The 25,920-nt window shown below is 28.9% G+C and overlaps 1 protein-coding gene across 5 annotated transcripts; it reads left to right on the top strand.

Annotated features, from left to right (window-relative positions):
• Window positions 1-9,423: 9,423 nt before the first annotated feature.
• On the top strand, window positions 9,424-14,012 carry LOC8270007 (auxin-responsive protein IAA8). Of its 5 annotated transcripts, none has more exons than XM_048370944.1 (7): window positions 9,433-9,635; window positions 10,783-11,229; window positions 11,313-11,524; window positions 11,596-11,822; window positions 11,970-12,111; window positions 12,688-12,749; window positions 13,558-14,012. In XM_048370944.1, the coding sequence occupies exons 2-7, from the start codon at window positions 10,822-10,824 to the stop codon at window positions 13,593-13,595; spliced, it is 1,089 nt and encodes a 362-aa protein (XP_048226901.1). In that variant the 5' UTR covers window positions 9,433-9,635; window positions 10,783-10,821; the 3' UTR covers window positions 13,596-14,012. The 5 variants fall into 5 exon arrangements, with proteins under 5 accessions (XP_048226905.1, XP_048226901.1, XP_048226902.1 ...); XM_048370945.1 differs by having other exon boundaries at window positions 10,755-11,229; XM_048370947.1 differs by having other exon boundaries at window positions 9,435-9,635; window positions 10,898-11,229.
• Window positions 14,013-25,920: the final 11,908 nt, after the last annotated feature.

Below are 25,920 nucleotides of genomic sequence, written 5' to 3'. Positions count from 1 at the left end.
TTGTTTATTTTCGTCAAGTTTCAATTGTTTATTTGCATAGAGATTGGCAACTATCTCCTTGTAGCCTCCTCGGTCATTGCTCAGTGTTCTTCAATTCTTATGACTAATCAAAAGTATAACAATAAAGGTGTCGCAACTATATATATATATATTTATTTATTTTTTATATTTTAAATTTTTTTGACACGTATGTTTAATTTTTGACACATCAAATTTTTATTTTAATATGCATCTTATTTTTGACACATAGAATTTAAGTTTATATGCAATTTTACAATCTTTTCTATTAATTTATTAATTAATAAGTTACATTTTAAATTAAACACTCCTAATTCAAAAAAATAACATACTACTAATAAATTAGTTTTCTATTTAGATAATAATTATTCTAAAAATAGAGTTTTCTAATTAGCATATTAATTATACTTTAATATTATGTCTTAACTAATAAATTAATTTTTTAATTAGATAATGATTCTAATTATAAGAAATAATATTTTTAAATATTATATTCACTAATAAACTAATCTTTAATTATATAATAAATAATACAATAATATAAGTAAAAAATTAAACAAATTAAACAAATTTAATAATAGACAATTTGCTATAATTATTAAAATTATAATAAATTAAATATTAAATAATTGATTAAATTGTATTTATAAATTTAATTTTATAATTAAAAATATAATAACGGCTGTATAACGCATAGATAGACGAATAGTTAACGGTAGTTTTTATAATCAATTTGGGTCTAGTGGATGCATCCTCCTCTCTTCTTTCATGTGCAATCAGTATTTGAAAGTTCCTCGTCTGAAATAGGTTGCTGAGTCTTTTGACATCAATAGTGTAATAATAGTAAAGATGTTATAGCTACGAACATTTGGCTTCAAAATCAATTTGGTCATATTGCTTTACTGTTGCGCCCTTCTCCCTTCTCGTGCATGCAAATAATCTTTAAAAACGACGTCATATGAAATGAGTTGCTGGGTTAATATACTTGATAAACATCAGAGATGTGCTACCAAGTTTATTAAGGGATAATTTTTTTTTAAATGCGTGTTGATTTATGCTTGTTCTAAATTTCTGGGTTGATGGTTTTCTTTTTTAAAAACAAAATGCCGAGACATCTTTAATAGTTGGCCCAAATGTGCTGGTGTATAATGATGGCGCAGTAGTGACGTGAGAAAATAGAGAGAGTGCGAGAGGAAGACGATGACGATAATGATAGCAGGAAGATTCCAAAATGAAGCATAACAAACATAGTGCTCCGTAGATGCGCAAATATATTTGCATGACGGACTAGGAAGGATTAAGGTTCCTCTCCCACTTTCTATTCAGTTAATACCACATATATAAGAAATACGAAAATTGTTCAATATATAGCTTATTTAAAGTATTTATTGATATAAAAATAAAATGTTAAAAAGTAATTTATTTAAAATTATTATTAAATCTATTATCTCTTCATCCATCAATTATCTTAATTGTTGGTTATCAAAAATAATAACAGTGAATGACTTGGAATTATAACAAAAAAGCATATATATTTATATATCACAATAATTGATACTATTATATTTGTATATATCAAATGATACATAAATAATTTTATGATATATATTTAATATTAATAATTATATGATATATTTTACAACAAAACAGAACATGTAATATACATGCTTAAATATTATGTATAAAAAATGAAAAGATATTATCTTTGGGATGAGTTATTTGGATAAGTTATTAATATGGTTAATAGTAAAGATATAAGGAAAAGAGAATTGAAAGAGAGAAGGTAGTGGCAGTTAAATGATGGTAACTAAAATCTCTCTTTTTGCTTGCTTTAATCAATTCATCCGTATAACACGCGTGTACCCCCAATTTTCCCCTCACACTGGAACACAATCATCTCTTTTCCACACCTTCTTCTTCTTCTTCTTCTTCTTTATTTCTTTCTCCCTCTTCTTTCTAAGATATCTTTTTCGTCAAAGCTTTCTTTCTTTTCATCATCCATTAGTTTACCTGTTTTATCAAATCCCATTCATTTTCTTTTGAGTGGAGTTGAGAAAGAAATATCTAGAGCGTCATAATCAATCTCACTTTACCATATCCATTTTTTCAAAAAAAAACTAAAATTTATGTGATGATAAGAAATGAAACAAAGGTAGTGCAATAATTATTTATAAAAATAAATTAATTATTATTGCTCTAGAGTCACTTTTTAAATAGTTTATTAATTGCATGAGTCCGTTCTATTTAAATTTAATATATTTTTTTATTTTTAAATTAGATTCAATAATATAATCGATATATGTACTAGTTGGACTCAAAGACTTCTTTTCACGATATACCAATTTGAATAAAGTTTCGAGTTTGAGTTCTTTCTTTTCTCATTCATAACTCTTTTATATATATATATAAGCCATAAAACATGCTATTTAAATATTTTATTAATTTGATGAAGTTTAAATTCCAATAAAATATAAATATCATTTTCATTATGATTATATTTGAGTAACCAAGGAATCAATATTACACAAAATATATACACTCCCGATTGAAAGAAATAATAAACCATAATTATAAGGATTAATTATTTCGACATCTGTAAATTATGTCAAATTTTATTAATAGATTCTTTTTATAAATTACTTTAATATTCATGTATTTTAACTCTGTTGAATTATTATGTTTTTAATTTAAACATATATATTAAATATGAATAAAATGTCTAACATTCTCTTCATGGATTAAATATCTTAACACCCTTATGTTTTCTTAAATTATACTAATAAATCCATTTATTTTTGTTACTAATTCTAATATTTATATTATTATATTACATTAAACTATTACATCATTTAGTTAAAAATATGTATTAGGTAAAATTAAAATATTAATTTAACTTTACTAATGTTATTATATCATCATCATTCATGATAGTTAACTCCAAGCTTTGTATGTATAATTTTTATATAGTTTATTTATATATTAAGAGTATATGATTAAATTATAAATTCTTTTAACTTAACTTAATATTAATTAACTTTATCACTTATAAAAATATAATTTTTTAGCTAAAGTATCTTATGCAAATTTTGATTTTTTTAAATTTCTCTAATAATTTATAATGTTAACTTTCAAAGATTGTAGTATCTAAATTTTAAATATAATTTAGTCTAATAAAATTTATATTTTTATTTAAAATTATCATATCATAAATTTTGGGCTAATTATTTTAATATTTTTGAATATAATATTAAAACTAATTATTAAAAATAGAAAGACCTATAAATACAATTTGATAAAGTTTATGTATAAAAATGGAGCTGGTATTTTTTACATAAGATTAAGGATTTTGACTAAAGAAATATAATAAAATGAAATGAATAAATATTAAAATTAATTATTAAAAATAATAAAATTTATTTATACAATATATGATAAAAATTTTGTATTAGATAATATGGCAAAACTCTAAAATATTTAACCCCAATTATAAACACTGTTTCACTTGCATTAACTACAGCGGAAAATAAGTTTTTATTTATTTTATTTCGTTTTAGGTGACAAATGAAACAAGCATCAGAAATCAGCGGCAGTTCTTAAGAAAAAAGAAAACTCGAAAGATGCAATCGGGTACATGATTGGGACGTAGAATACACAGAGGAGAAGAAAGCGCGTGAAGAAAAGGGAGGTTATATGTAGCGTTCTGTGCCCGGCAACCCAAAAATAAAAGCCGCTTTCTTGTCCCCCAATACATTATTTCGCTTCAACCTGTTTTTCCCTGTCCCCTCTCCTCTCTCCTCCCACTTATTTTATGCCCCCTTTTCTTTTCTCTTAACTAAATACTATATTCCTCCTATCTATTTTTTCTTTTCTCATTTCTACTTTTTCTATTTTTTATGTACAAAGGTAAATTATTTATGAAATTAATAGAATTCTATATTGCCCATGAAATAACTATAAATACAGTATATATATATAGCTTTCTTTTGAAATATTAGTTCTTGTCATTGCTATTCACTTACATATTAGACACTTTTTGGATTCTTAAGTCATTATTAGTCTAAGGCATGTCCTTTTCTAAAATGTATTGTTTATATTTAAAGTTAAATACATATTAATTCTGACCCAAAAAGAAATACATATTATTGCATATTTAAAAGGTTTAATTATTAATTAAGAGTACCACAACTAAAATTATAAAATATCAAAATCACCAATAACTATTAATATAATGTATTTATTTGTTTCTATTTCTTCAAAAATAATAAATTTCTATTGCAATATTTGTCAATATAATAGCATATAATTCCTTATTAAATACAGTATTCATTATATATATAATAAGTGTCACATCAAGATACTAATACAACATTTATCATATTATAATTTAAATTTTTTATAATATTAATATTTTATATATAATATATTGATATATATATATATATAATATTAAGTTTTCTATTTTAAAAAGTTATAATTAAAATAATATTTTATTTTTTAATAGAACTAATTAATTAATTTAATTCATCATATTTAACTTTTTAATTAATATAATAAATTTAGTTAAATTAAATAATTTTTTCTATTTAAATACTTTTATTAAAAAATAAATAAATTTTAAAATTTTATAGTTACGGTGATTTTTGAATATATTTTTGTATTTACTGAATAAAAATTATAATATTTTAAATTAATTTAAATAAAAGTTTCTTTAGAAATTTATATAAAAATATTTTTATATATAATTTTATAAAAAATTTACATATTAAAATATTTTATACAAATTTAATTTAAAATTTATATAAATAAAATATATAAAAATATTATAATCCGGAACTTTAAAATTCACCGTAGAAATAATACACACTAAAATAAAGACTGAAATTGAAATGCTCTTATATTAAATTGTGTTGACAAATTTGCCCTTGGTGCAACTAAATAATAGGCTCCGTTTATTGGTGGCCTACAAGCATGTGACAGAAGATGGTGGGATCCACTTGGTTATCACTCATCATGTGAGTCCTTGGAGGGGGGGTATTTGTGGCATTAAATTTGATATTTTGGACGTAAAATAAAATGAGGCAATTGGAAGAGAGAGAGAGAGAATCTCGTTGTTGAGTCATAATAATGCAAGTGTTGAGTGGGGTTGTTGAATTTGTTATATTTAGGCTAAACATGAGTCGCTTTTCTTTGCCTCTAATTATTACTTCTTCTCCTTTTCTTTGCTTTTCATTCCTTTTCCATAGCTAATGCCATTTAAAGATGGTATTCACAAAATTGGAGAGCAACGTAGTCCTTTTGATTCCCCAATTGAAAGAATATATACTTATAAAAAGAACTACAAAATCATTTTACCCTAAAATAGCAAATATGTTAAAATGTGATACCATGTATAAGTGAGAAAATTTAACAAAAGGAAATTAAAGAATAAAGTATTAGATTTACATGATGTACTGTCTATTTTATTTTCCTCACTAAGTGTAATTTCTCTATAATATTATTGAGAAAATAAAAATTTAATCCAACTTTGGATTTATGGCACATAATTAAAAAATATATATAAAAAATTATGAAAGTACTCAAATCACTTCTTTTACTAATAAAAAATCTAAATTTGAATTTTTTAATTCATTAATGGTATCCTAGCGAAATGACAGGATAATACTGCATTAGAAATTGACACCAAAATTTAAACGTCCTCAAAACTTAAAATTTATAGAAGAATAAATAATTAAACTTATTAAATATTATTATATTTATATCTCCTTCCTACGGAAAACAATGCTTCCTTGTTGATTGAATCACTGAACAAAAACTTAAGTTGTCAACAAAAAAAAAAAAGCTTATGATAACTACTTCTTTGATAGTCGTTGGAGAATTTCTTTTATTATGTCTTGATTTAATTCTCATATTTAATAATATAAATAAGAATATAAATTGTAATCACCGCAATTTTTTTTTAAAAAAGTGTAAAATTTGACCATATAGTTTAATCTCTTAACACTATAAGTCCTGTGATTTTTTTTATGACACTTTAATGTTACGAGAATTATATATTAGTAATTTGTGACCAAATTTATTAACATTGTTAATAGTTTTAGAAATTGAATTTCAAACGAAGTCTGATCACTGCAAAATCGGTCATATCGGATAAATGACAAAATATAGAATTTTCTAATCTTATCATATCATTCAAATTTTGTAAGAATTGATTAAAATTAAAAAAAAATTGAATTATAATATTATTTTTATCTTTTTTTATTTTTCTATCAAAATTGTACAAAAACTGACATGACTAATATTATATGAAAATTAAATTGGTAAGGTGAAACGATTGTAGTCACAATCAATTAACATTAAATAAATGAACTATAACTATTTAATTAATAGAGCTATTAAATTTAGAAACAAATTATTAATATTTTAATTTTCAATGTACTAAAATATCACTAAAAAAATTACAAGACTTATTATATTAAAAAATTAAATCATATAGTCAAATTTTATACTTTTATATATATATATATATCACCAAAATTTGTACGTGACTATCCTTTAACAATTTTCATAAAATCCGGCATAAATTTCAAGAACAGTCTCGTGTATTGAATTTACGGTTTTGAAAAGTCATTGTTAAAAATCATAAACCAAACTGAAAATCTCTCACTTTGAATTTGGATGAAATGATTGCTCCAAGTTATTTCATTTCATGCGACTTTATAGTAAACTCGTGGTAGGCGTACTGGCTAACACCTCGAGTTACAGAGCCAATGTCGTAGATTGGGTGGATGCTTAAAGGATTTGTTTACTTAATTTTTCTCTTAAGAAAATATATGAAATTTGTCTTAGTCTGGTCACATAAATTTAGGAGCCAAATTGACCATGTGTCCGTCAATGATGCTGTGCTGTGATTCGTTAGGGGTTAAAAATAAATGGTATCATCAATCTTGATTTGGGGTGTAAAGTGGCATTTCTGAGTGGCTTTCCCACAAGAGAATAGATGAATCAGTTCCCTGAAAAGGTTCACGACACATTTGCGCAGTCTTATCGGCTTATCTTGACTGAGTCCGGGGAAACGACATCGCAAGGGGCAGTGATTTTGTACACGTTTCCGTTTTGATTGATGGGATGCTTCGTAGAAGACATTTTTGCCACAATTAATGTATATCATGGATTGACGTCCAAGTTCGCTGCCTTGATGCCTTTGGCATTTTAGAGATAAATTTTTGGACTATAATTTAAAAGCTTTAATCATCATTATATAAAATCAATTTATTTTTTATATTTTTTAATAGCAATGAAATTGTGCAAGATAAATAATTTGAATGACGGTGGTGGATCGGATAATACTGAGTACCCAGTATTTATCTATGATAATAAGTAATAGTAAATTTGTATAGTTCTATTTTTTATTTTATTTTAGACAAGCTTTTAGTTTAATGTTTGCTACTATATTAGCACGGCATGCTTCACATTTATATATTTCAATACTTGCCAATCCAACACGATAAAATAAATAGATTTAATTATTCTAATATAGCTTTTCATGAATTTAGACTTCGTCCGATCTATTTAAGTTCGTATAACAATTTTTAGGTTTAAATATATAAATTTTATTTTAAGTCATTCTAAATTTAAACTCAAAAAATCAAATTATTTTTAAGCATATTTAAGAATATTGTTATTTAAGATGTGTCTAATAAATTTAGACTATATAAAAAGATTATAAACGACTATTTATATATTTTTAGAATGAATCGGAATTTAATTATGATTTCATAAGTGAGCATATAAAATTTAAAAACTATCTAAACTCAACTAAATTCAGTTCAAACTATTACGGGATAAAATAAATGGATTTCGATAGCAATACTCAAGCAAATGACTTCTAATTCAAACATTTTCAAATCCGAACAATCTGAAAAAGACATCATAATTTGAGGTTATTGTGATAGACATTGAAAATCAAGTGAATATTTTACTTTTTCATTAGCAAAAAGAAAAAAGAGAAAAAGAAGGCAAGCAGATGTTCTTAACTTTGAATGCGTGTGCCGCGTGCATGTCCTAAACATTACAGGACCAGAGTATCTCTAACTTACCCTTCTATTACAAGTACATTTTAGTTGGGACCAGGTGGGGTCTATTAAGGTAAAAATATTATACTTTTGGTTCATTTTCTATTTTCTACTTATAGCATTCTTAAAAATAAATAATTTTTTATTTCAATCAACAAAATATTGCTCGATTTAAGAGTTAAATATTTTTAAAATCATTCATTATTTTTTAGACGAGACAGTAAAAAAATCGATATACTGTAAAAATAGATAATTAAATTTATAAATTTATAAATTATAATTTTAAAAATATTTAAAAAAAAGCTGATACAATATATAATATAATTATATCCTTTATTTTGATGTATTATCTTTTCCTGAAAAATGTTTTATTAATTATTTTTTAAAATATATTTTTCTTTTCAAAACCGATTAACAGAGGAAATAACAATTTGGAAAAAGAATGTTATATTTTAAGAAGCGATTTTAAAGTATAAAGTTAGTTTTAGATATCTTGTTGTTGGAAGTGACAGACTATTAAATGAATTGTTTAACATCCCTAAATAATAAACAAAATCCCTGCCTGTTTAAAAATCTCATATGCCTGTTTACAACATTCGTAATTCTATGAATTAAATATTATTAAGGACCATTTGAAATATGTATGCTGATAATGACCTTATAAAAGAAATATCTAATTATCTAGATAAATAGTGCAGTTGAGCTTAAGGAAATAATAAAATCTATACTCTTAAATAATAAATTCTTATTCTTTCAGCTGAATTTATTTTAATTTAAACTTATTATTTAAATTAAATATATATAATATCCCGTCAATAAAAATAAAGTGAAAGGTAGCTTTTGATAATAGTAATTCTCGATTCAAAGTCATGAGAATTTTATAATAAAAATACTAATAATGTATATAATAATATAAATAATTGTTTGATAAAATTTAAGATACGCAAACGTAATTTTTTTAAAAAAATCAGTTATTTTTAGATGTATGTATATTTGGAATAACAACAAGGGTCAAAAGAGATCCAATAAAATGTAACAACTCGGAGCTGATTATCAAAATTGTTATGGAAATTTAATTTGACTATCATTTTCATCCAGCAGAAGAAAAGTGAACAAAATTATCAAGACGAAATGCCCAAACTACCCTTAAAATATAGATCAATGGTTATCCTTTAGAAATAAAGTATCCATAGCCACTGATCTATGTTCCAATCGTATCGTTCGGCGGATAATTATTAAATTATTATTATTATTACTGAGAGAACCAGAATAAATATTTTTCTTTTCTTTTGGTTTTGAGAGACACATTAATTTTAATTTAATTTCTTTTAAGTGCTTATTTTAATGCATAGAGTTTCACATCAGACAGCAAATAAGCTTTTGTTTGTCACTTTGTGTTGCCAAATGGAGGGTCCGTAGTCTCTTCCTCTCTCTTCTTTCTTCCTCTCCGTTTTTTGTTAGTGAATTTCTCTTTATTTTTTTCTGCTAAATTAGCAGTCTTAATTGATCTTTTTCGCGAAGCTACAGCTCCACAAATCCGAGCAGGTAATTACTCTTTCTCTGCTATTTATCAAGCTAACTTGATGTTTCTGAGGATTTCTGTAACTTAATTTGTTTCATGCACTTTTTAAAAGTTTATGAGTAGTGTTGTTTTTGTGTGGCGTGTTTATTATTATTATTTTTTTTCGTTTCTGTTGTTGTTAAGCTCGTGTTTGTTTCTTAGGAAAAGCTAAAACAAATGATATGGCAAAATGGAAAATGTTGATTCTGTTTCCTCTTTTTCTCTTTTTTTTTTTTGGGTGTCCATACGTTGAAACACCGTAGCGGAATTTTAAAGCAGCTCTCTTGAGTGGAAATTCTTGTATTGTGTGTGTGTGTGCGGCGGCGTCTGTTAACGGCTTAAGAAAAAGTTAGCTCCATTTTCTCTTGCTTTCTCACCTCCCAAAAATACCTTGCACTTTTTTTAAGAACTTTTTTTGATCATTTTCAAACATTTTTCGGGGCTGGGCTGTGTTCTATTTCTGAGACATGCATTAACTTCAAGTGCTATGCTCTGTCGGATAAGTATTCAAGTTTTATCGAAATATACATATTTTTTTCATGGACAAATACATCGATTTTAGGTATCTCCTTCTCTAAATAGTTACGCTGCTTTATTTTTTCTATAATGTATATTTTAGCTTGGCTTGAATAATGCAATCTATATTTATGCAGGTGAAAACAGTAAATTTAAATTATTATTGGTCTGCATTTGATTATAGAGCCATATTGATATGTTTTTTTTGGAGAAAAATTTCATATTCTTCTTTCAGCTAATATTGCTTTAAAGTTATTAAAATTTGTTTTATTTTAAATTTTAGCGTGTCTAGTTATGAAGTTTTTAGTCCATAAAGATCTGGTAATTTTTACATTTTTTTTCATTGTTGCTTTTAGGATGATCAATTTTGTGATACGAGAGATGTTTGATTATGTTAGAGAAATATGCGATTTAATTAATCAATTGTGTTGTGTGATTTGAGTGATTACTTCTTCTGGATAGTGCAGCCAGCTGTTATTGAATGTATTGCTGTTTACTTGTCTGTCTGTTATTTAAAGATTTAATGATTTTGTTTATATGATTAGCTTTTTCATTTTTTTAATATTATAATGGTTATGTTTCCTAAGGAACATTCTATGCAATGAACTTAAGCAGATTACCTGAGACTTCTGATTGTTTTTCTTCTTAATTCTGATGTCTCCACCGCTAATTGGTGTTGTGGAGGAGGGTCAGAGCAATGTTACTGTACTGGCTTCTTCAACATCTGCAGAAAGTATATGCCAAAATGGCTCTAAACTGAAAGAGCGAAACTACATGGGATTGTCCGATTGTTCTTCTGTGGATAGTTCAATAGCCCCTAGCTCATCTGATGAAAGCAAGACTCGTCTGAATTTGAAGGCTACAGAACTGCGGCTTGGGCTCCCGGGGTCCCAATCTCCTCAAAGGAATTCAGAACTTAGCCTCTTGAGCTCTACACAATTTGATGAGAAGCCCTTCTTCCCTTTAAATCCCTCAAATGACGGCCACTACTCTTCAACACAGAAAAATGTTGTTTCAGGCAACAAAAGAGGGTTCTCTGATGCTATGGATGGGTTCTCAGAGGTGAGAACTATTGGCTTTACTGAGAGGAGTAGAAAAGCTTTTACTAATGGATCAAACTTGTAAACTACTGATATGTGGTGCAGGGTAAGTTAGAGGTTAATGTGATGCTATCACCCAGGCCCTCTCCAAATTTGGGATTGAAACCTGGTTCTGCACTTGAGAACTTTGGGCCTGAAGCGGCTAAAGTGAAAGATGTAGTTACACCAAAGGGAGCGCCGGAGAGGCATCATGGAACAAATGATGCCAGATCAAACCACAATGCTTCTGCAAACAACAATAACACACCTGCTACCAAGTGAGGCCAGAGATGTTTACTGCAAGTCTCTTTAACTATGAGAAGGATATTTAATCTACCTTCTTTTACAGGGCACAGGTTGTGGGTTGGCCACCTGTCAGATTGTTCAGGAAGAACTCTCTTGCTACCGCGTCAAAGAAGACTGAAGAAGTGGATGGTAAAGCAGGGCCTGGGGCTTTGTTTGTCAAGGTTAGCATGGATGGTGCTCCTTACTTGAGGAAAGTTGACTTGAGAAACTACTCTGCATATCAGGAACTATCTTCTGCCCTTGAGAAGATGTTCAGCTGCTTTACTATAGGTGAGCTAGATTAAAACTTGAACTTGGTATGGAGGATACGTGTATTGGAAATCAATACTATGTAATTTCTGAACTGATATTTTTATTTTATCGGTATTTTTTCTAGTTTTCATGGATCCAGTTACTGCTATTCCATTATGATGTCAGGTCAATATGGAGCACATGGACCTCTCGGAAGAGAAATGCTGAGTGAAAGCAAGCTGAAGGATCTACTTCATGGCTCAGAATATGTTCTCACTTATGAAGATAAAGATGGTGACTGGATGCTTGTTGGCGATGTTCCATGGGAGTAAGTACCAATCCACCATAGGCCCTTCAGTTCTCTCCATTGTGTCTTTGCTGTTGCAGAAGCAAATTCTTGTTGGGAACAATGCGTTTGGGTGACTATTTTAGCAAAAACTTTGTTGGCTTCACTACTTAAGCTGATTATCAACTCACTAAAAGACTCCTTTACAATGCCATTAATAAAATTCCATCTCTTGACCGTAAGCTTCAAAGAAGCAGATGCTGATTTTTTGGCATAGCGACCATTCTGACTCTGTTGCATCTATAAATGTAACTAGGATCTCCTAGAACTGATAGTTGATTCGCGTGAAAAGTTACCTTTTCTTTACAGCACTAATCTTCCTGACTTCTCTATTTATGTATGCAAAGGATGGCGGATTTGGCTTTCCTCTATCTTTTTGTCCTTTTCTTTTGTTTGCACATATTTTTATCTCTAAGATGAAGTTCAGAAGATTGGTGTTTCAGTGCTGTCGTGCATGATTTTGATGAATTTATGTATAACTATGTAATTGTGAGATTATCCACATGAGATACATTTAAGATACATGTGCATTCTAATCCAATCATTGTACGTGTTCAGGATGTTTACTGATACATGCAAGAGGCTGAGAATCATGAAGAGCTCTGATGCCATTGGCCTAGGTTCGTATGTTATGATTTTCAGTAACCATCTTAAAGCTTGTTCGATTTGGATTATTAGGGGGGTAGAATCCTAGGAATGCTAATGAGTTATTGTGCTCATAAAAGTATTACCATCTACTGCTATTGGTAGAAACTTGCCCACATCATGTCAAAGTTGAGACAAGACGTATTTCTTTTCTATTTGCTTCTGAATTTTCTATTCTCCGTGAACAAGAATTGAATAAATCATTGGATGGCTGTAAGAAGTTATGATACTTGGCTTGACATGTGGTCTAAAATGTATGGGATACTAAATGTTTGGAGTTTATCATGGATTCTACATCAATAGTAAGGTTTCCTAGTAGGCTAGTATATATAAAATGTAACAAAGTGCAGAAACAAATTTGGTGCTCTTAACTGTAGATATTGTCTTCCACATTAAACAGCCAGATAATGTCTGCTTCTAGAAATGATACTTCAAAACTAATTCTTCTGTACCATGTATTTTGCCAGTAATATATGATTGGTTTCCTGGATTTTGGACTTAATATTTTAAATTCCTTGTAATAGTGGGTTTCTTTTTCTTCATTTCCTGGAATTCTTGATATCTTGCCGATCTGTTAGAAGCAGTACAATAAGTTATCACTACGAGTCCTACTAATCGGAAACTAAACTTTTCTGAGTTGACTCTGGTTCTACCGGAACTGATACAAATGCTTTTATTGCTTCTGCATGTTATGATGCATATAGCAGATTAGTGTACACAAATGTATTATGTTAATTTTGTTGCAACGAGCTTACTGGAGGAGAATTTATAATTTTGGTGCAGCCCCTAGGGCTGTAGAGAAATGCAAGAACAGAAACTAGCCAGCAGTATACATGGTTGATGCCATCCGTCCAGCACATTGCGATTGAAATCTTGGAAGTTGGTGAAGAAGCTCCTGAATTCAAATTTCCACAATTGGAAAAGAGGAAATAATATGGTGCCGGACTGGGTACACAATCATGGGTATCTGTGTCTATTATCTTACCATGTTTGTGCTTTCATTCTAAGGAAATTAGTGTTTTCTGAGCTCTTTTAGAGCCTTTTTTAAAAAAGAAAAAGAAAAGTACCGTAACTCCATAGACCTGTGTATTTCGGAATGCTGCTATGCTGTGTCAAATGTGGACAGGTTCTTGTTGCAGTACAGGAACTCTAGTATGTAAAGTGCATTGTTTATTGATCTTATTATGCTTGTTTGTATGGTGAAAAACTCTTCAATTATGCAACCTGACTTTTTCTTCTGTTGTTTTTCTTTTGTAATATGAGTTTTGAGGTTTTTTAAGTTGTCAAGTAATCATTGATCTTTACCAGAATATAATCAATTAAACATGTTGATGATGAAATACTCTTTTAATGCTACCATTTTTAAATTATAACTTATGCTAGCCTACGCCCATAAAGAATTGAGATATTGCCAGCTCTATTGATATGCTTGTCGGGGGGTTGTACTCATTATAAGCATGTGATTCGCAGTTGAGGCTTTGCATTATTGAACTGTTTGTGCAGAGTAAAAATTTATGTGTAGCCCAGTGGGGATAGGGAGGAAGCACTAGGGTGGTTAAGGGGCAGAAGTGCCATAGGAGGAGGAACTAGTACCATACCGTACAGGGTACATATATATGACCTAAGCTAAGAAAGAGAGGGTCCTGCAAAATCCAGTTGGGGGCATTGTCCTTTAGCCCACTCTCGGTGGGCAAATTAGGCAGGCATGGATGGTCCTGACCAAGAAAATTACAAATGTTCGAATGAGTCCAAATATCCAACAACTTGGATCTCATATTTTGAGCTATAAGCTGGTACCCAGATCCTCAGTTGCCAAAAACATTGTTTCTATTCTTCTGTTGAAGGATTAAACATGTGGGAAACTGACATGGAAAATTGAGCAAGTGTAATGGAAAATTGAACATTGTCTTTGTGCAAAATTAATTCATGAAATTCTGTGTGAATAATATCTTCTTCTTTCTAGGGCCCGGGAGTTGGAGAAAATTGACACTGTTTAAAATTGGGTTTCAGGAAAGGAAAGGAAGGAAGCAGATTCATTTCAAATTAAAATGTTGAGGTTGGCAAGATGTCTTTTCCAAAGTAAGCCCAACGTGTCTCTAATCAAAGTCGATTTTCATTTTCCCATGAACCACAACTTCTTGTCTGGAGTTGCACAAACGAGCAGTTAAGACATAAATTACTGTTTTACTCATCTTTTACCGCAAACTCTTCTTGTCTGGATCTAAAATTACTCGTCTTCAAATTACAAGGAAAAATGATGAAGTTCTTGCAACTTTGGTATCAATTTTCCATCTGATCTTTTGTTTTTGTCTTTCAAATTAGAGTACCTTTATCAACCAGTAAAAAAGCTGAGTTATATTTCTCAAAAACAATAAAAATAAAAAAGTGGTGGAGTGAAAATCAGACCAATTATTGAAACCTACACAGCAATCAAGCAAGGAAGTCAAATATTTGTGTTGAAGATCTTGTTTTCTTGCGTTCTTTTTTTAAAGAAAATTGTTTGCTTCTTTTGCTCTCCCTATGTGAATTTATTATTTGTAACATTGTCATGCTTCTTATCTGAACTGGGATAATAGTAATGCCAAATGCAGGATCAATAATCTTGCCTTCTTTTTTGTCTTACACAAGAATCTGGTCATCAAAGATCACAGATAGCACCAAAAAAATAAATCAATCCTGTCATTGAATAACAGACCACAGAAGTGAAGATTAATTTTATCATACATTCAAACTGGGACCCTCATCCCATTTTTTGTCTTTTGCCTGGAAGATAATGTAAAAAAGAAAAGTAATAAAGTTGTGTTATAGGATAACATTAGCCTTTTTGACATTTACTTCACTTGCTAATTCTCCATTGCAAGTCCTGTCCTGTCCCCACTAGAATTTCCTCACCTCGCCCTCTCAAACTGCATGCCAAAATCAAATTGCCTTCTATATGATCCAGAAAATGATTTTCTTTTTTTTTCAGTATATTCTTTATTTTTTTTATGTGCGTGTGCGCATAGAGGATTCACAATCTTTAGGTTCTGGTGATATTAGCAGATACATGCATCTGAGGACTTGGATTTGAATGTATTTGCTTTCTGGGGACATTTTTCTGTCTAACTTATATGTTTGCATGAGAATCAGTGGAGACCATTTCTGATAAAATGGAATCCTCTGCACCTATGTGTTTACACTGACAACGCACTGAAAAAACAAAAGCACATGCCTAAAGTTTTGCTTTGAAAACATAAATTTTGAAGAATTGTAACTGGTATTATCAATTGAGTGCTTGCACTACGTTTTGAAAAATCAGAAATTCAACCCACAGCATGAAGGTTTTGAGTCGAAGCTTTGAATATGCGGCTGCAATAAAATTCTTAAGGTAGTGTCTTACCATCTGCAAGGATACTAGACTAGGTAAACTAACTGCATAATTTAAAAAAAAAGGTCAAATTCATGCACCAAAGATGACAATAAATAGAAAGATTTTGAACAGAATATACTGCCATTTAAAATGGTTGGGTTTTAAATGAACGAGGACATGCATTTTCTGTTCAGAACCCATAACCTCACCTGGTTCTAAATCTTAGGCCCATAATGTTTACAAAACCCATTCTCTTTTTCCTGCAAACCATGCCTTGGCGGTAGATTTAGAAGCAAATTAGGAATGGCAAAGTTAAGAACACCCATTTAGTGCCAGGAAACAAAGGCAGCAAGAGGACTGGTAAACTTCTTTTCAATGTATGTTGTCACCACAGCAATGCATTATTAGCAAAGTAAAAAAGACAATCTCTGAAGAGACTTTTATTAACTTTACTATTGAATTCATTAAAATTAATACAAGACACGACTAGCTTACTTATTAAAATAATGTTTTTTGAACTGAAGGGAAAATCATCTACTCTGTCATATTTCATCATTTTCAAAGTGCATGCTAGGGTTCTTTTTGAATTAAAGAAATGAAGGTGTGAGGGGTGCATGTCAATGATATACACTAGTAGTTAGGCAGATCCAGAATTTTTCTTTTCTTTTCTTTTTTCTCTTACAATTATTGTATCTTCTATATTTCTACAATACATTATATATGATCTCTAGGAAGTTGGAGTTGTTAGCCATGTTGGTTGGAATAATAGTGCATAAAATAGGGATTTGGTTAGAGAAATTCTTGGTCTAATCATCATTTTTCAATTATTCTCCACCTTCTACTTCTATAATGGGTGCTTTGACTTCAATAATTTGTGATTATTGTCAGCAAATGACTAAGTTCATTACAATTTAAATCTTTCTATGATTATTGTTATTGCTATTATTAGTATTACTAAAATAATTCATTTTCTCTGACAGAATCACATTGAAAAACTATAAAAAAAAAATTAAAGTTAATTATAATCCCTAACGTTATAATTGCTATAGCATTGTTGTACTAATTATTGTTATAATTATTTAAATAATAACCTGCAGATGCCATGGCATATTAACCTAAAACATAGAAGAGGAACACCAATCCTCAAACCTGCTATGGACATTGACCTCTCAGCAGGCTTAAAACTTGCAGATCATTAGCTATATGTTTAAACTAAAATTAACAATCCAGTCAACTAAAAACATTCCACATGGCTGCTTTCTTCTTCTTCTTCTTCTTCTTCTTCTTCTAGTCTTGATTCCTGTCCTAACAAAACTAAAGCAATTTCTTCTATACTAGAGGAACCCAATAATTATTGACCTTCAAATCTCATTATCTTCAACTGTTAGTGGATTGTATACGCAACCCAAAAAGTGAAATAAAGGATTAGTATGTAAGTAGGTCTGGGAAAAAGATAATCAATCGTCAAAAAAGCACATTCCAAAGAAATTAAGGTATTAATTATGATAATTTAGATTACTTTTATATGAATTTGGACTCAATTGTGTCATTAAACTCTTCCCCATTTGACCCTATCTTATTATAATTAGTCTAAATTACTAATTAGGATATAACTTAGGCTTCCCTCACCCTCCACTTCTTTTCTACATCTAGAAGATTATGACACTGGTCACAAGAGTTAAAGTTTCTGGAAGGCCAATACTGTCTAGTCTATGCTAGTGTGGTACCATCTAATCCATTGGTTCTTAAATGCCACCAAATCAGGTTAGTTAACATATATCTTTATAAAGTATTCTGCTCAATTTCCTTTTGATTTTTGTTTTTTGAAAAGATATTCAGCTTAATTGCTAAAGATCAATGGATAACTGTTAGACCTTAATAATTAGAACGCTTACTCTTAATATATGCTAATTATTAAGAACGAAATACATACATATAGAATGTTCAAGGGTTGATATAATATATTTTTATTTTATACTTTTAACAATTAAAAAGTGAAAAATGTTAAATGAGTAATCCATATTTTATTTATATTTCAATCATGATATTCTTTCAATTATTAAGTTTAGACTCCTTATTTTCTCTATATTTCATTGTAATAGGCGTATACTTATCAAGAATTTGTGCTGACTCAATTAATTTAGGTATACAGTTATATTAAAACTCTTGAAAAAGTATTTTACTATTAATAAATATTATGTCTGGTACGCTCTAAATTAAATCTAAATATGCACACCAAAAATATATCCGATGGCTATTAGTCTTCTTAGAAAATTTCTATAATAAGAGACAACTAATCAATGATTAAACAATTATGAAATGGATTTGTGGGAGAAGTAGAGATTCTAATTAAAACAGTTAAATTATTGGAAACAGAAGCAATTAGTAATCACATGGGCCTCGTATTTATGGTTAATGATAAGTGTAAGTACGTGTTCTTGTGGCGGCCTTACAATCATCGTCAAGCACTGCACTGAGGAGCTAACGGGTAAGAAATCACAATCCTGAATCACCAACAATTTTTGCAGCGTCCCAAGGTTGCTCAACATCATGGTGGTGGCTATATTTTTGTAGGGTCCTAATTGCCAGAATCTTTGCAGGCCAACCCAGATCCAAGTCATTGGGATCTCATCATTTATCAATACCAAGAAAATTATTAAAAGGGTGTATTAATTGGAATACTTATCCTTCAATTCCAAGAACAAAACCAAATTTGATTTTTGTTCATAATACCAGTAAGGGAAAGAAAAAAAAAAAAAACTTCTATTTAATTTGTCATGAGCCTGACATGATTAATGAATGCAAAGACAAGATGTACCTATCAACGTTTAATCCAGTTTTTAAATAAAATTAACCTAATAAAGAATGAATTACTATTATTCTCTCCTTGAATTTTGATTTTAAATACTTTCTTTTATATTTTAAATATTAAAGTACTCTGCGTAACTGTTGAAATAATAAATATTCTCCTTCTCTATTTTTAAAATAAATTCACATTATAATCTTTAATATTACAAAAAGAACAACATACTCTTTTAAGGACTAAATAGTTAACATTTCATAAAAATTAAGGATTAAAGTATAAAAATTAGGGACTTTAATAAGATGTGTATTAGAAGGTAAAAAAAAAAGATTGAAAATATCAGTTCATTTGAAAATAAATAAGAGAGATAAGAAATAATGTGCATGAATTGGATCTAAACTTAATTAGCAAAAAAAATGAATCCAGTAATTAATGAATTGATGGCAATCTGGATCTCTATCTATATGTTCATTTTCAGTTTCAATAGTTCCATAATGCAAGGCCGGTAGAGTGGTGATATTAATAACAGGGTCAAGAGTCTTAGGCACACACTTCATTGACGGCAATGGTCGTCTTCTTTGATGATGACAAAGCTTTCTATTCAATTTTTGCTATTTTTCTTTTATTTGTTTTTTTTTTTTTTTGACACCATTTACATTTATATTTATATGCATTATGAACTTCACCAAAGATTGTCTTTGTTGATCATTAGAAACCAAACTGACCAATGTGTTGAACCGACCATGACTTCAACTTGTTATCTCAATCTTTGTCATTAATTAATTCCGCTGAATCCCAATTTCTTTTTCTTTTCTTCTGTCATTTTTTAAAATTTTCGGTTTTTTTTTTTGTTTCACATTCAAAGCTTCTCTAGCTGTGATTGTTATCAGTACCAATAAAGTTTGATCGTATCTGTTCTTTTCTAAACTTTATTTTTAAAATTCTCATATTATAAGACCTTTTCAATGAATACATTTTAAATCAAAAAGAAAGCCGAAAGAGTTTAACTGTTACATTTAATTCACTCAAATATAAATCATATTATTTTATGAACACCACTACTGCAATTCTGCTTCCTCTCTGGTTTATGAAATGGAATTGTTAAAAGTAACAACTTGATAGGCAAATGAAAAAACAAAAAATAAAAAAGAATGCTGATTATGCAACATTAGAAAAATATAGATAAATAGGTAATGGCATGTGCTCCATTTTGCTGCAATATCTCAACAACCAGCAGGAAGGAAAGCTTTCACTTTCGAACGAACTCAGGATATTCTCTTTTATACAAAACCCACTTCCCCATTTTTATACTTTATCATGCATGTGCCTTCTCCAACCTACAACTACTTCAACTTATTTATAACCGAACCATTCTGCAACCAACTGTCCCCTTTCTTTTTCTTTTTGTGTGTGTAATTATTTCCTACTAAATACCCAATTCGGTTTTCTTTAACCATCTAATCAATTCTCTACTTAACGAATACTAATTTCATACCCAGTTTGATTGGTCGCTCACACTTATATATAGTGTAATAGAATGTAAAAAGGAGTTTAATTTTTTTCATTAATTACGAGTAATCATTTTCTATGATGATTTGTAACTCTTGATTATATAGTTCGTAGGTATTAATTTAAAGAGTTCGACGAATGAAAAAATTTCTATAGTTGTATATAATTCATATTTTGCTTTACATGTATTATGTCTCTTTATAGAAATAAGAAAAAAAAGGATGCTGATGTGGTTTCTAACAAAAGAACCTTTCTAGTTAATTGGGATTAAGGAATTAAAAATAAAACAAACAAAGAAGAAGAGGCAATATTTATATTGGTTAAGTAATGTAAAGATACCAAACCCACACTAGTAGGCCACGCCGCCGCCAGCGCATCCAAATTCACCAGTTTCAGAATGGTCAGATGGTGATTAAGGGAATGTCATCAATAATCAAATCCTAATGACATAACCAAATCTGAGTAAAATTTTAATTAAGCAGTGGCTTAACTGATTTGAGATCCCATTGCTCTGAAACACTTAAGTTTATAGCTTATAAAAAGAAATAAATAAATAGATAGATAATAAACTTTCTTGTACTTTGAGGATTCGATCGTAGCTATTATCACATTCCCATATGCTGCAGTCTTGGTGCGACACATGTTACTTAGGGTTTATATTGATCCGTATTATTATTTAATTAAGTTTATAATAAATCAATGATTTTATGCATTCCATTGTCCTTGCTAGTCAGCATTCAATGCCAAAATTATACATCCATTAATTCTTTTTTCCCTGAAGATTGTATTAATTTATTTTAATTAACGAGAGATCTTTTCATTTTCTATCCTAAAGTAATTTTAATGTTTTAGATTAATTTCCATGTTATACCCATAGACTCATTCTTTATATGAGTCTCTTATAACATACCCATGATAAAATAATTATATGCCCAAACCAGTACATAGTAATATAACTAATTTAGTTTTTAAATGTAAACATTTTGGGACTTTGAAACAATATGAAATTTTAAGATATAGTATTATTTAAATTTTTTAAGAAATTAATAATATTTAAGTTATAACATTGGTTTCTAAAATAACCTCAACTTAAGAACATAATGTTTTCTTAAAAGAAATAAAACAGTTAAAAGCCAAAAGAAAAACTATACCCTAAGGAAAGATTGGGTCCCCATTATTGGAAAAGCAAGTCAAAGGAACACAAAATACATTTATTTTTATATAATATTATGAGCAAAGACACTTAATTAAGTAGTGAAATTGGAAATAAAGAAGATTTCTGAACTTGGGTAGTGTGAAATGATGGGATCTCTTCCATATGGGGTGTTCAATTATGGCATGTGACATGTGGGCATTTTGCTAAATCCTACTATCATTTTCATTAATTAAGGGGTTCCCTTACTATATCATATGCGTAATGCACCTGCCCTTGTTAATAATTAACTAAACTTACAAATTTGACCCACCATTCACGTGCCTGTTAGTGGGTTATAGTTGCAAGGTATATGCCCTTCACAAAACACAACCTCTGGCTCTATAATTTCCTATACAAAATTTGGAAAATGACACCCAACTAAGGTGCTTAAGATACACATAACCCACATTGTCTATTGCCAGTCAAGTGGGTATATTTTCATTTTCTTTTTCTTTACTTTGTCAAATATTTTGTGAGCAATGGATTATAGGGTTTTTCTTTTATTATTAATTAATTTTCGAGTTTGAATTCGAGAGTCGCATGTATTCATAGAAACGATTTTGATATTGATTTTCTTACCGTTATAAACATATAGCCAAAAATATCATTGAAGCTAATATGCAAATACAGATCTTCAGATTTTAGATTTCTCAACCTTATTAAAAGATTATTTATTGGAAAAAAAAAAGGGTACATAATAAATGCGATAATTTTATTTGATTTAACAAAGTAGATTTTGTTAGAAAAGAAAAAAATAGTGTCGTAGAAGCAACCTTTTTGAATAATGTTGATGATACGGAAGGAGTCCATAATCAGATGCATCTTTCTCTTCCATAACCTAAATCAAACCATAACATAATCATTTATATTCATATTAATTAAGCATAATGCCAAAAGAGTTTTCAAAAATTAACATCCATGTTTCATGAATTTTTGTTTGCCTCTACGCATCTACTAAAGGGCGGAAAACCTAACGCAGGAGGCTGGCCTGCGTCTTAAATAAATGGACCGAATAGCTATTTGAAAGGGTTTAGTAAAGATTTAAAAAATAATAACTGATAGCTGATTTAGTTCCAATTAGTTGCTGATTGTATCGATTCTATTTTAGAATCTTTTATCTTCAGCTAATAGTTGATTTGATTTACTTATTTGTTTAGACACTATTATTCTTATTAAAACTTATTAATGACAACTTATTTTAAATTGATCTTATATAATTAATTTTTCATATTTTAAAATAAATAATTATTATTTTGAAATTATTCTTAATAGTTAAATAATTATAACATTTAAAATTATGGTAATTAAAATTAGAAATTTTTATTAGTAGAATTTAAATTTAAATTTAAATTTTTACTTTTGAAATTATTTTTATAAATATTTTTAATAATAAATACAATTGAGCAAAAAAATTAACTATGAATATTTTAAGTATTATAAATTATTTTTATTAATTTATACTAATAAATATAATATAATAAAATTTAAATATATTTTAATAATAAATTTTATCTTTAATGGTTATTTAACATGCAAAACAGTAACTGCTAATAAAATTCTATCAAGCAGTTTAATTTATCAGCTATCAGCTGAACCAAACAGGTTCAAAATAAATTTTCATCAATAATTATTTAAATTTTTTTTCCAATTTTCTTTTCAATTTATTTAAGAGATATACCAATAAATTTTGCTATCCAAGGAGTCGAAAGGTTAAGATAAATGTTGCGGAGAATTGGTGTTAGAGGTGGGATGAATGAGCAAATGGTGAGAGTGTACCATGTGAGGGTCCATTAAAAGATCACTTTTATGGGTTCCAAATTCTGTTTTTGTTGTTTTTCTTTTTTGTTTTCGTCTTTTGATTATGAGCTTAAGGGCTCCACTTTTACATATACATATATTGTGTTGTTTGTTGTTTGGTTAATGAATTATTATTATCATTTTTTATAATAATCCCATCAATAGAGAAAGTATTATTTAGAAGCCAGCTACATTAGAGATAGAGCAAAACCAATAAAAGGCTCCTATAATTATGAAGAGACCTAGCCACAACTACATCATTAAAATACCTACAAATTAAAACTTTTTTAAAGGAATGTTTATAGTATTGGAACAGGCAAGCTATTTTCCTTTTCCTCTAAATTTTTTTAAAAAAAATAAAAATTAGTTAATATTGAAAAACATAGGTCAACCTTTTTAAAACATGAATAAGAATAAAATAAATTAATTACGATAATCTAGTTCACAATAAGAAAAAGAAACATGTGGATGAGTTGGGAAAGTAGGTTTCACGTGCTGCAATGCTGCAATAAATTATCGATACAAGTAATTGCAAAAAATTATCTTTTTTGAAACCAAAGAAGTATTTGATATAAATAAACTGCAATTCGAAAATAATATTTGATTATTTTTTATTTTAATTATAAACTATTGACGAGGACTTATAGACTGGGGGTTTTGATAATAGTCTTTCGTGACTACACATGTAAAAGAAAGATGTATATGCATCTCGATAAGGCAACTTTCTGTCCATTTTACTCCAAATAATGTTTGAGTTACTCATTAATCAGCCAATTATTTTCTTAAATATTTTGGTAAAATAATTATTAATCTAATAAATGCACAAAACTAAAAAGTGAAAATTACTTTTTTGATATATTCTTGCCTAATTTTTCAAAATCACTCTCACTTTTTTCTATGTATATATATCTATAGTTAATTTAGAATATGTCAGATAAAATATTTACAGATAGTCAAATACTACTTCAAGAATTCTAACATAACTATATATCTAAAACTCGAACTCGAACTTTAATTAAGCTTAAAACCCTTTTTATCATTTTATCTGCACCTTATTGGATTAAATCACTTACATTTTGCTTCTCCTTGTATAACACTATTTTTATATTTAACATCAAATCCTTGCAAAGTAAGTAAAACTAGATCGCCTTTCTAAATGCAATGCTAATAATCTTTAGGATATTATATAGTTAAAAGACAAAGCAATTAGATAACGGTGACATTTGCCTAATTCATATGTAATTGATGACAATGACCATTCTTTATATACGTATAGCAATGGTCGATTGACATGTTGCCACAATTTTGTTATTATGTTTCCTTCCAAAAACATCTTTTAATGTAATCTCGCACTCGGATTACCTACCTAACACATGCATGTCTTAACCTCATTCATTAATATCGTCCACTAAAATGAATGACACTTAACCTTATCCACTTGCTTATTATGGGCTCTCTTTTTCTTCACAGAGCATTCCAATTTTAATGCAAAATAAAAACTTCAAGTTATGATTCTGTAATACACCATATTATATATATATATGTTTAGTTCCAAAAGAAAATGGAGAGTAAGTTGGTAATAGTGCCACTAATGATTTATGTTTTCTTATTTAGCAATGACAAAATAAATTTGAAGTTGATAGTATCCAAAAATAATAATAAGTGAATTTAAAAAAAAAAAAAAAAGGAACTGAAGTGACAATGCAGGTTCTATGCAGTGTGGTGTTCTCTGTTGCGTTTAGGGCAGTGAAATTCTTTTGGGTTTTATACGAGTTGAGTGTTGTCTCCCAAAACATAAGCACTTGCAAAAATTGGCAAAACACTATCAGAATCCTACCGTCGTAGCCCTCCTAAAAAAACAGAACAACAAAAACTTTTTCAATAAATAATTAACAAAGTTAATTAATTCCCACACGGAAACAAAAAAACAAAAGAAAAAGCAGGTTAACTTTGCCTAACTGGACAATTAAAAAAATAAACAAAAGAACAAGTAATTAGAAAGATGATTAGTTAAAAGGATTATTTTAAATTAATAGGGGGGCGGGGTTGACATTTTGACACAGCCGGCTCGGTTCACATGCAGTTTATCGGAGTTCCCTATAAAACGTCAGCAAGTAGGAAAAGAGTGAGTTAACGGCGTTAAAGAAAAAAGAAATCTTGAATTAGCTTTCAGACATAGAAAAAAGGGCCCCACGTGAGGTCTGAAAGTTTTGACTTACTACTAGTAGTGTGGGAGTGTGTAGTCACTGTTAAAAGTATAGGTGACGCTTCTTTTCGGGAAGGTACCATATCCGCGACAGTTTTGATTTTTCTTTTTATTTATTACCTTTTTCTTTAATGCAGGCAATTAATTTCCATTGGTTAATCCTTTTAACTGTTTATTTATTCAACTCTCTCTCTCTCTCTCTCTCAACCCTACTCTACTATATTAGGTTCTCTCTTTTCTAAAAACTGCCATAAATTTATAGTATTAAAAGGGCTTTGCCTATTTTG

The sequence above is a fragment of the Ricinus communis genome, chromosome 2 (assembly GCF_019578655.1).
Source record: "Ricinus communis isolate WT05 ecotype wild-type chromosome 2, ASM1957865v1, whole genome shotgun sequence".
Classification (NCBI taxonomy): Eukaryota; Viridiplantae; Streptophyta; class Magnoliopsida; order Malpighiales; family Euphorbiaceae; genus Ricinus; species Ricinus communis.
This window is presented reverse-complemented; position numbering and strand designations above follow the sequence as displayed.

What these genes read in the sequence shown, in the direction of transcription:
- LOC8270007 (XM_048370944.1), top strand. Translation starts at nt 10,822, where the DNA reads ATGTCTCCACCGCTAATTGGTGTTGTGGAGGAGGGTCAGAGCAATGTT. An exon ending in AATAACACACCTGCTACCAA is followed by an intron (nt 11,525 to 11,595) that starts GTGAGGCCAGAG and finishes CTTCTTTTACAG; the next exon opens with GGCACAGGTTGTGGGTTGGC. An exon ending in GTTGGCGATGTTCCATGGGA is followed by an intron (nt 12,112 to 12,687) that starts GTAAGTACCAAT and finishes GTACGTGTTCAG; the next exon opens with GATGTTTACTGATACATGCA.